The sequence below is a fragment of the Xylocopa sonorina genome, chromosome 18 (genome assembly GCF_050948175.1).
Source record: "Xylocopa sonorina isolate GNS202 chromosome 18, iyXylSono1_principal, whole genome shotgun sequence".
In the NCBI taxonomy this organism is placed as follows: Eukaryota; Metazoa; Arthropoda; class Insecta; order Hymenoptera; family Apidae; genus Xylocopa; species Xylocopa sonorina.
The window spans coordinates 3914210-3927270 of record NC_135210.1 but is presented as its reverse complement, the minus strand read 5'-3'; the positions used below and the strand labels follow the sequence as shown (position 1 = coordinate 3927270).

The 13061-nt window shown below is 43.7% G+C and overlaps 1 protein-coding gene across 1 annotated transcript in view; it reads right to left on the bottom strand.

Moving 5' to 3' along the window:
* Positions 1 to 13061, bottom strand: part of Nachralpha4 (nicotinic acetylcholine receptor alpha4) — an 88978-nt gene that overhangs the window by 13979 nt on the left and 61938 nt on the right. The window contains exons 6-8 of the mRNA XM_076908318.1: positions 7382 to 7497; positions 6421 to 6589; positions 492 to 628 (exon numbers count right to left, since the gene is read on the bottom strand). Coding sequence (XP_076764433.1) covers positions 492 to 628; positions 6421 to 6589; positions 7382 to 7497 — 422 coding nt within the window. The remainder of the gene's footprint in view (positions 1 to 491; positions 629 to 6420; positions 6590 to 7381; positions 7498 to 13061) is intronic.

Sequence of the window (13061 nt, the reverse complement as noted above, 5' to 3'; positions counted from 1 at the left end):
CTGGCGCACCTGCTGCGCGTGGTATAAAAGTTTCGCGCTCGAAACGTCCGACAAGGGAACGTCGCGCCATTAAATGGAAATTGTAAAGGGATGCGTGCCAGTATCCGACACGTGGCGCAGAATTTTGCTAATAAGAAGAAACGTGCACCGCAGTGGCAGAGGAAACGATGCAGAAACGCAGCGATGAATAATGGGAAATCGAAGGGGAAACAGTCGACCATAAATTCCCGCTGGAGCGGCAAATGACCGTCGACGTAGTAAAACACAACGCGCGTTGCGTTCTTCCCACTTTTTCTCTACTGTTTCGACCGAAACGGACAATCATTTTTATGAGTTGTTTCCATTGTATACACTGGAATGCAAATTTACAATGTTATTTCAGACAGCAGACGCACGCGTATCGATTCGTTGCACACGGTTGGTACACGTGTATCTCCATGGACTTGACAAGTCGTTGCCAAAAGCTAACAGCGTGTGTTTTGAATACTTACCTTATCGAAACGAGTATCATGGCGAATATCAGGTACTTTCCAAGCAGCGGCACGACCAGCGACGTAGGCGGAATGATCTCGACGACCAGCAGGAAGAACACGTGAAGACTGATGAGAATGGAGATGGAAAGCGTGACCTGTAACCGCGAATTGATCGATTAGAACGTGTTCTTCTTCTCGATGAACTGTTTCAACCAAGTTCACCTCGATGCGACACATTTTATAAAATAATTACCAACGTTACTTCTTTTTCGAGTAATTTTCTAACGAAACTATACGTTCTCCACGTTCAGAATAGTTTTATTTGTCGCTAGGACTCTCAGAAGCTTTCGCGAAAAGATTTTGGCTCGATGGCGAGAAGTAGGTAAGGCCGTGACCGCAAAAAGTAGATACTCTTAATCTCTTAACCCGTTTCTCGCCAGGTTTTCGGTGCACGGTGAACCAGCCATTCAGGGCAATTGATAACTTCGTTGCTCGCTGTCAAAGAGATCGTTCTATCGAACGTTGTAATTAAACTGGCACGCGACGTGCCATTCGATTAAAGCACATTTCGATTTATATAAAAGACATAATGTTATAGAAAAATCGATCGTCAAGGAACGCGTTGAACAACTACCAAGCCGCGACACGTTTCATCGTTATTAGTTCTGAGTTCGCGAGCAACGTTTCCAGCCATGCACAACAGGATCTATCGAGTTTGCAGTACGTTGGCACACAGACCGCCTTCGCCCGTACAATTCGGTCAATATTGTTCTATATCGATAGTTGACACACCTTCCAAACATAATAAATTGGATCTCGTCTAATATTGGGAATATAAAGAGGAAACGCTAAAGCGATTATTCGACGACGAAGTTGGACCCGCGATGGATTTCGTGATTCGATTATCAGCGGCCAGAAGCGCCACGAGATAATTAAATGCTTCGATGGAAATTAGTTATCGCTTTCGAACGTGAAAGAATTTTACTTTCGAAAAAATGTATTAAAGCATCAATGAAAAACGCAGAGTTCCACAGTTTCGAATCTGGTTATTGGATTCAGTTCTGATGTGCACGTTGGAATGTTAATGATTCAGAGTACGCCGCAGTGACGTTAGAGACAGAACCGATACGGCCAGGACGTCTTCAAAGCGATATCCTCCGATCCTTCTGCGACACTCTATCGTACACATTCAATATTCTCTTCTATCGCGGTTGAACGTGGTCTTCCCGAGCGTGGCAAGTCAATTACGGAACTCCGTTATTGAAAACGTCGAATCAGACGGCAAGGCATTGATCTCGAGGGAGCCTTTCTGGCATCGAATTGTCGACGCTATGCTTTTTGCGTCCAAGATAATCGAGCATTGATTTTCAAACTAAAATTCGATGATACTCCTCAGCTACTTTCATACTCTATCTGAAGCTAGCGAATAAAAGAGGTTTTTTGGATCTTTTTGCACAGAAGACTAAAACTCATCGCGAGTGTCCTTTTTCTTGTACTTGGAGCTTTTGGTAAAATCGAGGAACGCGTTGGAACGAGGAGCGAGAATGGAACAAAATGAACGTGAAATTGACAATATTCGCGTATCGAAAGATTATAATGTTACCGTCGTGCGTCGCTCCGAATTACCATCGCATGGGACGTGATCATTAACGGCAATGATCGTTAATCGACAATGCGTTTCGTCCATGGGCGTGGCACCGATATGCATCGCGGCGCGTCTAGTGGGCCTTGCATAGTGACATCGCCGGTGTCTCTGTTGTACTATCACCGACTAATCAGAACTCATGACGATCGACAGATAACATGACAAGCGTGCGCATTCGTCCTCGTACGCCGTGACGTTCGATTGGATCCGTTTTCATGCGGACGTGCAAAAGTAATCGCAGTAGAACGCGTGAACATCATCGAAATTTATTTACACGCTGAATTCCGCTAATACGTGAATCGCGTTCGAGCAAGTCGTTAAATGCGCGCGTATTACTTAACGCCGTTGCGCACGAGTCATTAAACTCATCGGTCGGCCGTTTCGATGGTAGCCGCCGGATATGTGTAACTGATTAATCGATGTAACGACGCCGTTATCGCGCGCGATGAACAAAATCAGTTATTCATCGGAACTGTTTCCATTCGTCAGCCAAATTGACGCAAATTTGAATGGTCGTTGTACGAATACAAAATTGAACCCAGCGTTGACCCCCCAGCAGACGCGTTATCAACGATGCAGCGTTCGCGAATGTAATCGGGCTCGTCCAATTTTCCGTCGAAACGTTAACGGGTTAAGCCGCGTTAATCGAATTACGCGACTTCAAGGCTTTTCCCTCGAAACCCTTTCATCGATGCGACCTCGTTATTCGTTGGTTAACTTCGAGTCACTTGGGTTTAAGTAACTCGAGGTTATCAGTATTCTTAACGTGGAATATCCTTTCGAATTTCAGAAGGCATCCTGACAATATTTACAGAGCCACGGACCACCAGCTGTGCTGCTCAATCTGGTAGCCAGCTCTTCTTAAATTTTAATTGCTCAGTGGACCAATTAAAGTTCCTTGATTGCTAAAGAACCAGGACATAGACGAGTCTGCCAGTGTGAGCGCAAGGCACACACAATTACCAGTGTGTCATTCTGTTCCAGTGATGAAACCAGCTGCGCAACTTGCGAAACGTTCGTATAATTACTCGAAATGGAAGCACAGTGATGATTATGCAGCCATTGTTGTATTTCTTTTATGGCGCAAAATGAATAAAAAAAGGAACACTTTCTAATCAGACGATGGATCGATAGCGACAGACTGTAAATATCGACGGTACCAGCTTCGACTTTTTGATTAAATAATTAAAGAGATACGATCCCTCGAAATGATAACGTTCTTGCGAGGATAACGTAAACGCAATATCCTTGGCTTGCTATCCGATAAAAGAGCAAGTTATTCTCATCGATAAGAAAGTTTGCATTTTCATGCAAATGTAACAATGCCTGCAGAGAATCTGTTCTATAGTCACGTTTCATCGCTATAGAAATGCAAAACAACGGAGGAGCTAGTATATTAGCGACAGAGTTATTTCGTTGAAAAAGTACGCCAGACTGTGAAAATTTCTGTCGTGACACGTGCATACTTTCGATATTAAAAAAAAAACAAAAAAAAGAAATGGAACGAAATTGTAATTTTTCTATACCAGCTTACGAGTGACTCTACCTTCTACGATTAGTGAAAAACGATACCAATATTGCTCCACCCTATATAGTATACTTTTAGCTGTTTACCATCAGTCTAGATTGAACGCTCGAGCATTTTAACTACGAACCAGAAGCAGAAAGGGCTAGTCGGAGGTTATTAACAGCGGTCGACGGGGCTCACCGTGATATCGCATGGTTCTTTGTACCAAGGGTAACGCCATAAAAAGGCAGGTAAGCTTGGAGCATGCAATTTCGACGACCGTTGTGGCTATGGGTCAATCACCGGACCGCGATATTGCTTATCGATTCTCTCCAATTGATTGACATCCCTCCAAGACCGAATAGCTACGCGTACCTCCATCTTCCTCCGCAAAAATTCAACAGTTTTTCCACGCTCCATCTAGCAGTACTTTTCCTCTGTTATTTCCAACACGTATCGCGTTTCATTTCATTTATTACATTTAGTTGATCGATGAACTAGCGCGTCGATCATGCGCAACCTAAGGTTACGTCCTTAATAAAACTAGGTTCCATCCATGGCACACCTCGATAGCTTCATCGCGAGATGCGTTTGAAGAAAGTTACGACCACGATAACCATCGCGAATGGTTGATTTCGCGGAACGACAGGGTGTAAAGAGAGAGAGAAAAGCGTTTGAAAGCTACACGCGTCCTTTTAAGAGCGAGAGGGTGAACCGGATGGCAACGCGTACGGAAGCACAGAGACCCGCGAAACGTCCCTCGTCGAGCGCGTCGATAAACCGTCGTTGGTCTCTCCTGCAGAGAACCCAGATCCGTGGATAAGAGGTCGTGTCGAAGGGCGAGGATGAAAAAGCGCATCGATGACGGAACCACGCGCCCACGGTGCCTTTCCTCTATTTATTCTGCCGCGTATCGAGAGCCTCGTTTCTCGCGCGCCTCGGGGGTGGTTTCTCGCAGGCGAGAGAAAAGGGGCGAGCGAAGACGCCGCGAGGAATGAAACGCGGCGCGAGCATGGCAGGGTGGCAGCAGGAGGGTAGGTTCGCCAAGGTGGCGGAGGCGGTCCGTGCGCGAGAGCCGATGGAGAGCAAGAGGTCGCGGTGGAAATGAAAAATAGTCCACGTCGTCGAGCCAAAAGTAACTACCAGCTCCTACCCCTACAGATAAGGGAAAATAACGAGGCTGACAGTCGCGTAGAAGAGAACTAATTCGGCGCATATTTCACACGCGTCCGTTTTACGGACGCTAAGTATAGGTAAGCACGCCTGTGCCAGGGGATGAAGGAATTAATTGCATCGCCCTGTTCTTCCTCCTATCCATCCCCTTCTTTCCGCTTGGCGAACTTTTTGCCAGTAACCGCCGCCAGCACGACGCTCGATCTACTTCCCTTCGTGTGTGCCCAGATGCAGCTGTCTGCGAGGAGCGTGACTGGCATCTGTCAATTTCGATCGATATTTTTCGTGTACGTTTACGCAATGGCTTTGTTTCGTTGATGTTTTGGTGCACTCGTAGACTTTGGATGGCATGTGTCGTCTTAAAGCTGACGGTTCCTTGCATCTTGCTGCTTGTATTCGAGGATCAAGTGGTTTTCGCAGTAACTGTAATTCGTATGCTTTTTGAGGGAAATTTGCGAGGGGAGTCGAGACGAAAATATTGCTCGCGCTAAAAGTACTCAGCTTGAAGCTGTATCGCTGGACAAAAACGGAAACGGGTCGCGTATTTCTCGCGAGTTCACCACCGAGATCAATCATTACAGATTAGTTCGAAACACAGAATTCGCCGCACGGCGGACACGGGTTCAATAAAACTTGCGATCCACGGGAGCGCAGTTCCCTGGCGAAAGTTTCGCCGCGGTGATTAACGATCGCCATAAATCCAAAGTTTCTCCATTGGATTTATATTCGCCGCGCCAGTTCATTTGCCGGTGAAGAACGCGGGGAACGAAAATCCTGGAAACAACCAATTACTGTCCGACTACCGACTCGCGGTCGGATCGATCCGTCGTGTCGTTCGCGATCGTTGCTTTCAGAAACGAGGCACGAGCGAGCGACGCGCGTCACTTTTGCAGCTAACTCGGATAAATACGTTGGACGATCGATTTTTTGGGTCAAAGTGTCTCTCGGAAGAAGCTTCGTTTGTACCACCAACGACGACCAAGTCACGATTTCTATAATTATAATTGACACGATGGAGGATCAACAGTTTCCAAAGAATGTTCTTATCGTGCGATTGATAACTGATAGAGGGATTAATTGCATCGCGGTGGATCGCGAGCACTGCCGATTTTAATTAAAGACCAGTGCGGTTTGAGAGAGCAGAGCAGCCAGATTGGTCATATCTGCAAACGTTTATGCCGATGGAGGATAGAGCGGTGTATTTACAGGCAGCGAATTTTAATTAACGGCCGACTCTTTGACGCAGCTCTCCTTATTGTTCGCGGGATTGAAATATTCAGCAAGCTGACAACAAGCAACCTTTTTGACGGGACTTTTTGCCTCGCCGCCTTAAACCTTTGAATTCGCTAAATGGAGATCCTCTATTCCGTAAATAGAGAACGCCGGTGTCGGGCCACTTTAATGGATAAACAATTGGAGCAAGTGCCATACTATTTTCCATTAAATTGCTTTTGACTCGCCATCGCCACGTTTCGTTCTCGCGAAAATGGGCTCGCAATTCTTAGAACACGAGAAAAGGAAACGTATTTCTTTAATAATTATGAACATAACGATTCACGAGAGAACAAACGTGGACGAAAGTGGACTTTTATTAACGAGGAACACTGAGATTTTTTACTTGCCTTTTCTCCGCTGTCGCTGGGCAGGTAGAACGTCAGCACCGTAAGAAAGGAAATTCCCATGCACGGAATAATTATGTTCACGGTGTAGAAAAGTGTTTTCCTTCGCATCGTTATGTTAAATGTAATATCCAGGTACGGCTCGTCGCAGCAGGTGTAAAATTTTTCGTTCCTGCGGAGAAAACGTAAACAGAACGGATTAATTAAAAACGAAGAAAGTTGAAAATAGGAAGAGAAAGTTAAATTAATTTGCACTTAATCGATGTATCAACGTTTAATTCTAGCTTCGTTAGAGAGTAACGAAAAATAACGTGGTAAAAGATGGAGAAATTCGAAAGCGTTCTTGAAACGAACTCTCGGTGGAAAAAACTGGAATAGATGGGAATTTGATGTTGAGAGAAGGAAAGAGAAAGGGAGAAAAAGAGGAATCCAGTTTTTCATTATCGCTTTTATAACGGACGGTGGAGTTTTAGAACGCGATTCTGTCAAACGACATGCAAGGTGTCCATTCTCTCGTCCACAGATCGATTGAAATTCCAATTGCAATTTAGATCCGTCTGACCATTCTTCTACTCCCTGACCGTCTGACCGTAGCGTTGATATTCCCCTTACGCGACAAGTCGTTTAAATATCCAACGAAAACCGATTCTACCGAGAGTCACGTCGCGTCGTTTGGAAAAAAGTACCGAGTATTGAATTTTCCCCAGCCACGTGTCTGTCATATTTATCCGTGACAATGTTGTACCATCAACTGAAGCGTAGAAGTAAACACGCACGCAATTTAGTAAAATTGTTTCAGAGAAAATATCGGATTCTTCATCAAATTCAACATCAACAGAGCTACAGATGAAACGTTTATCAAAGAAATGGTACTAAACGGAAGGAAATCAGAGATTACGCTCGGTTACAGGGGAAACATGGCAAAGGATAGAAAAATATTTGTCGATTATTAAAGTATTCTCACCGTACTGCAGGTACTTCTAAGATATCCCATTCTACGGACATGTAGAACTCGGAGAGGTCGACTCCAACGTCGACCACGTTGCTTCCCGATTTCTCGTCCATGTGCCTTAGATCGACCTACTCGAAACAAAAGAACGCACTGCATTAGCATCAGCTCTGCCAAGGGTCCTGATTAATTAGTAATTTTCATGCCCACGTAGTTTACTTTTGGCAAACGAACCTGCAGCCTGGACGATAATATTTCCTCTCTTCTTTTCAGCTGATAATATTAAATGTACAATAAATTTCTATCCAAAGTACTAAGAGATATGATCATCAGTCGAACTGAATACGATAAAGGAATAAGAAGAACTGTATGATTGTCGAAGTGATTTGTTATCATGGCGTAAACTGAACGATATTAAAAGATACGAAACGGTGGTTTGACCGTGGCTGCAAGTTCGTCGGTCACGGGCTAAGTACGAACAATAAATTCCGAAATGAAAGTTAAAGTGCATGTCTCGTGATGCACTTAGTGTTCGCAAAAGCGCAACGGGAGCAAAACACTAATAATAGTCTGGATGAAAACGGACCATTCAATCGTGAATGCCCAGAAAAATATCTAGAATCAACTATCAGCGGAACGATCCTCTTTTCAACTATGCCTTCGCTTTTAACTATTGTGCAGCATGACGAACAAACAAAGTCGACACTGAAAAAATCAAACTAATCGCTAAGCAGATGGTCCTAATTTGATTGGAGAGTTGGAAACGAACAGTTCTAGCCAGGTCATCGTTCTTTTTTTTTTCTTTTTTTTACGTCGACGTGCACCTGACATATTCATTTCTGATCCTCGAGTTGATCGTACGTGTCGACGAGCCCGAGTATCGCGACGATCACGTCTGAGACACTGTATTTGCAACTTAGATTCCAATCATTTCTCAGCGTTCGATTTGATCTCTTTTGCGCGAGCTTTTTTGTTTCTTTTTTTTTTTTTTTTCTCTAAGCGATTTCAAGCGAATGCTCCGAATTTAAGCGGTAACTTGGATGCGCAATACCGTGCAAAATGTTGCTCAACTCCGTCGACGTCTAACGAGGACTGTCTACTGACGAACAAAATTACGTCTCGTGGGAAAAAAACCGGACGACGTTGACGACAATTAATAGAAAATGAACGTAAAGATATCGCTACGCTAAACAGAGGACACAACGAAAGCAGATATCGACAGTGATCTAAAATATTCAATAAACAACTCGCACTTTTGTACTCTAACGTTTAGACGAAACCGCTACTTGGCACCCATGTTTCCTCCTCTTTTGCACGGTATTGTTTCTCGCTAACTGTTTAATCTCTTCAACGTTGCACATTCAGAAACATATTTGTATGCACGTAAAACGGTGCACACAAGCATAACTTCATACATACAAAAGTATCGACAGAGAAATCTTAAGCAACGATAATACACAAGAATGTTGCACAACTAGCGCAATATATATATATCAATAATCTGTATGCAATTGCTTTGGCTACCGGCGTTTAATAATGTGTGGGCGTCGTTTTTGAGAAATGGAAGGAATTTCAGGTGGTATATGAGCGTGTGTGTGTATGCGAGTACGATATCGTGAACGTGTGTCAGCAACTGAGAAAGTGTGAATCATTGTGTCATTATAATACCCAATTATAGAGTCATAAATATCTAGAAAGTATCCGTACTTCGTATTTCTACGCTGGAAATCGAGCTAACATCTTAGAACGCATGCGTTGCCTAATTAAAAATTCCTCATTTAAAGATCTAAAATTCTACCTGCCCTCTATACACTCGAAAGTATCTTCTATTCTGATCGATACCAACGAAGTTACTTCATTTCCTGCTTTGCTACGCACGCTGAGACATTTAAATAAAAGGATCAATCGAATTATCAAAGTAGATTATTCACGCGCGATCCATGGACTTTCGAGGATTCACGAAGGATAAATCTATCCGTCGATAGCTGAAGGATTTCTCGAGATGCAGCCAGGGAAGAGATTCGCATCGGATACGCAAATGTAAAGTTCGAAGTCTTCCGTCGGGTCGATGCGCGGGACGAAACGGTAGAAATATTCAGAATATATTCTTTTCATAGATTCCACGGTAGGATTCGAAAAGCACTCTCATCACGGCCGAAAGCATTTCGGATCCGGCAACTTTGCTAAATGTCCTTTTCACCGTGTCCTCTATTTTATCGCGTATACGCGCGCACGCAACGGGATGCCCCATTTCGATCTTATTCCACGGTTATTTTTCAACCCGTCCTCCCCTTTCATTGCTCGAAAGAGAGAATGTTACTCCATCGATCGCAAAGGGTAACGCGTCTCGTCGGTGAATTCAAGATTGGCGTGCGATCGATCAGACTGCAAAGAAGAGATCGGGTCCGAAACGTCATCTGGGGACAATCGTTTAACCGCTTCTGTGAGACACAATGGAAAGCACTTGTGGCCAAAATTCAGACGACTTATGCCGTGAAGCAAAGGGGCAACGTCAGAAATTGAACGCTGAGGGGTTGTTCTCTTCTCTGTGGCCGTCGACCATTCAGAGCAATTTCGTGCCGTTTAGTGTTAAATGGCGCCTGCTGAAATTTTTAAAGAACCAGTTAAGTGGAACCGCGTGAATTTTTTACAAACACGTTAAACGTAATTTAAGCCTCTACTTTTCTTTTCGTTGCTGTACAACTACTCTGTGAATTCATCCCTTGAACGCGAATGAAAATTCTCGTTTAATGTAGCCTTCCTAGCCTAATCTGTTTCGAACTGGAAACTATTTTTCTCTCAGTGAGGTCCTAGAGTCAAAACTGGTTTCTATTTGGACACTTTTATATTCGAATGAAGCGCAGCTGAATCTAGGTCGGTCTCAAATAATGCAACTGGCTGCAGACGGAGTCCCAAGTTTATAGTTAGAAACATGCATCTGAATCATCTAGATTTTTGCGTCGTCGACATTTTGTTATCACGATTGCATAAGTATGCATTTCTATTCGTCGACGTATCAGTCCTCAGTGCTACGATAATACATCTAATTTGTATTTGGTCAGCCTCTATTTCTGCCATTTTTAAAGCTGCGCACACCAGTGACGTAACGATGGATTTTTAGTTGCAGCAGCACGCGCAATTCGCGCAGCTCTCTTTTGTTACCCATTTATCTCGCGATTCTCATGTTACACCGCTCGTCGCTGCGATATTCCCATTTATAAAGTGATACGATATGACAAACGAGATACCATTTTCCGAAGGTTTCCCTAACAAGCGTAATCTCCGCGCGGATAGTCTCGATAAATCTTCTGAACGATTACAGCCGAGAAATTTGGAAACAAATTTGTTTCACTCCTTTCGTAACGTGTCGTGCTTCGTTTTACGCATTTTTCTTCATTTGGCGATATTTTGTACAATGTTGTTTCGTTCGCCAAGTTTGAAATAAATTGCTTCGTTCTAATCCACAGCGTACTCCATTTTTTAAAATATCGATTGCACGTGCACTAACTATTGCGTTTTTGATTCTAGCTGCACTTTTTCGAACTTTCTCATTTCTGCTTTTAAATGACCTGCACGATTAGAGATGTCAATCATTTTCTTCGTTCCAAGATTCCATACTCGTCCTCGTTAATCAAGTCCTCTTTAGAAAATACTTGCTTCTTCTTTTCTCTTGTCGATTAAATGGCGCAACAGTTCTCGTGCACGAATCACGTAATTTTCTTCCCCGTTGTTAGTCGAGATAATGAAAATAATTTTTCCAAACAATTTGAACGCTCACTCGCGAGGAATTGTTCGAGCGTCCGCGAGGAACTCAAGTGATCCCCTTTCAGGATATTTGTGATCCAGAATTGCCGATGGAATGGAGAATTTTCTGAACCCTTACCTGCTAATTATTCCCCTGGTACAAAAGGCAATAATTCCAGCAAAGGTAAGACAGTTGGTGCTTAATTAAACGACCGATATGTCGAACTGGCCGCGTTTATCCGTAAAAAGTGTGTCGCGGGGGTTGCTGTTCGTTGTGGTATTGTTCCTCGAGGGTGGCCAACAGCGGTTTAAAATCGTACGGGTGTGTTTAATCCTACCCTCGATTACTGCGTTGCCCTGTGAAACAATAATTCGATTTTCTCTCGATGTGGACACAAACAGTTCTAAGCGAACATATGAAAATATGTTCTTCATTTTTAATCGTTCGTGCGTTTATTTTACACTGCCAGAGGGAACCAACTCTTCAATTTCTTCACTCGAATATCTTTTCGTTCCTAACTCTAAATCTCGAGTTTTCAGTAGGTGCGAACCGACTTCTGGACAAGAGAACCCTTTTTTCCTGATGGAATCCGATATTGGAGGCCACAAAAGTTGGCAGACTCTCGCGAACGGTGCAAGATTCATCGCGCAGTGAATTTTGCTTGGCGAGTAAAACCGAAATTAATCGCATTCCTTTCTACCAGGAACCGCAAATGTAGGTTCGGCGAACGTGTGCCTAACAAGCCCCTGGAGACCACTCAACAGGTAACACCGCTTCATGAGCCACATCAGAGAGGCTTCCGGTGAATCGGCTGAATGACGTCTTGCTTGTATAAATATACGCCAGCGAGACATTTCGTATTTAACAGCCACGTTAAATGTGTATTCGCGTTAATTTCGTGGACACTCGTTTTGCGAGCATCGAGCAGGTGTAACAAAATCGCGATCGAACTTTCGACGTGCACGTTCGTTGGAATCGTTCTCGTACGATAACGTTAACGAGAGAGAGTGAAAAGAAGCAGCTGCTTTTGTGGAACGATCAAACGCTGCGAGAAAGTTGCAGAATTCCATGGCAGGCAACAAAAAAATCGAGTGTGAAAAGGAAAGCAAAGCGCTGGTGGACACGAGTTTAAATAAAACTTCGCCCCGTGCGAGGAATTCATTTGAATTCAGCAATTAACTACCATTTTTTTATACCCTTTTCGCGCACGCTCCGCGAATAAAGGTAAAAAGTAATTGGTAATTAGAAAAGGAGGATATGTAAAACACTGCGCGATGTGCTGGCGCGCTCGATAGTATATCTTCTTCTGAATATTTCATAGAATAAACGACAAAATTTTCGTTTATACCGCACGTGTGTTCGTTTTATTATTACCTGGTAAACTAATTAAGGTAATTTGACGCGCAGAATGATAAATGCACGTGTATCGCACCCGTCGACGTGTTTATACGTCAGCTCAGCGTGGCGTCCACCCTGGGCACGGTAAACTGCGCTCAGTGAGACGGATTAAATTAATTAAAAAAGTCTACTCGCGTGCAAGCTTATTTCCATCGAACTTTACTCTCAACTCTTTAGACTTTTAAAGGTGCGAAACGCAGAGACCTTGGTTTGAAAAAATCAGGTGGACAAGGCTTGAAAACATGACAGAAACGGAAGGGATTGTAATTAATTTTTTGTCAAGTCAGAGTGTTTAGGGGAAGAAAAATTGCCACGCTTTTCCAGCTGATGTATGCGACTCGCGTAGAATCGATTCGGAAGAAAGGAGAAAAGAGGGTGGCGGGGGAGGAAAAAACGAAAGACTACGGCAAACAATTAAGCTCCGTATGGAAGCACGTACAACGGCAGCGGCTGGTTCGCCTCCAGAGGAGGAAATAACGCGGATGCATTTTAGAATTTCAAATTCACTTGCATCGCCGACGATGAACAGTGAGTCAACTTCTGCGAATATTG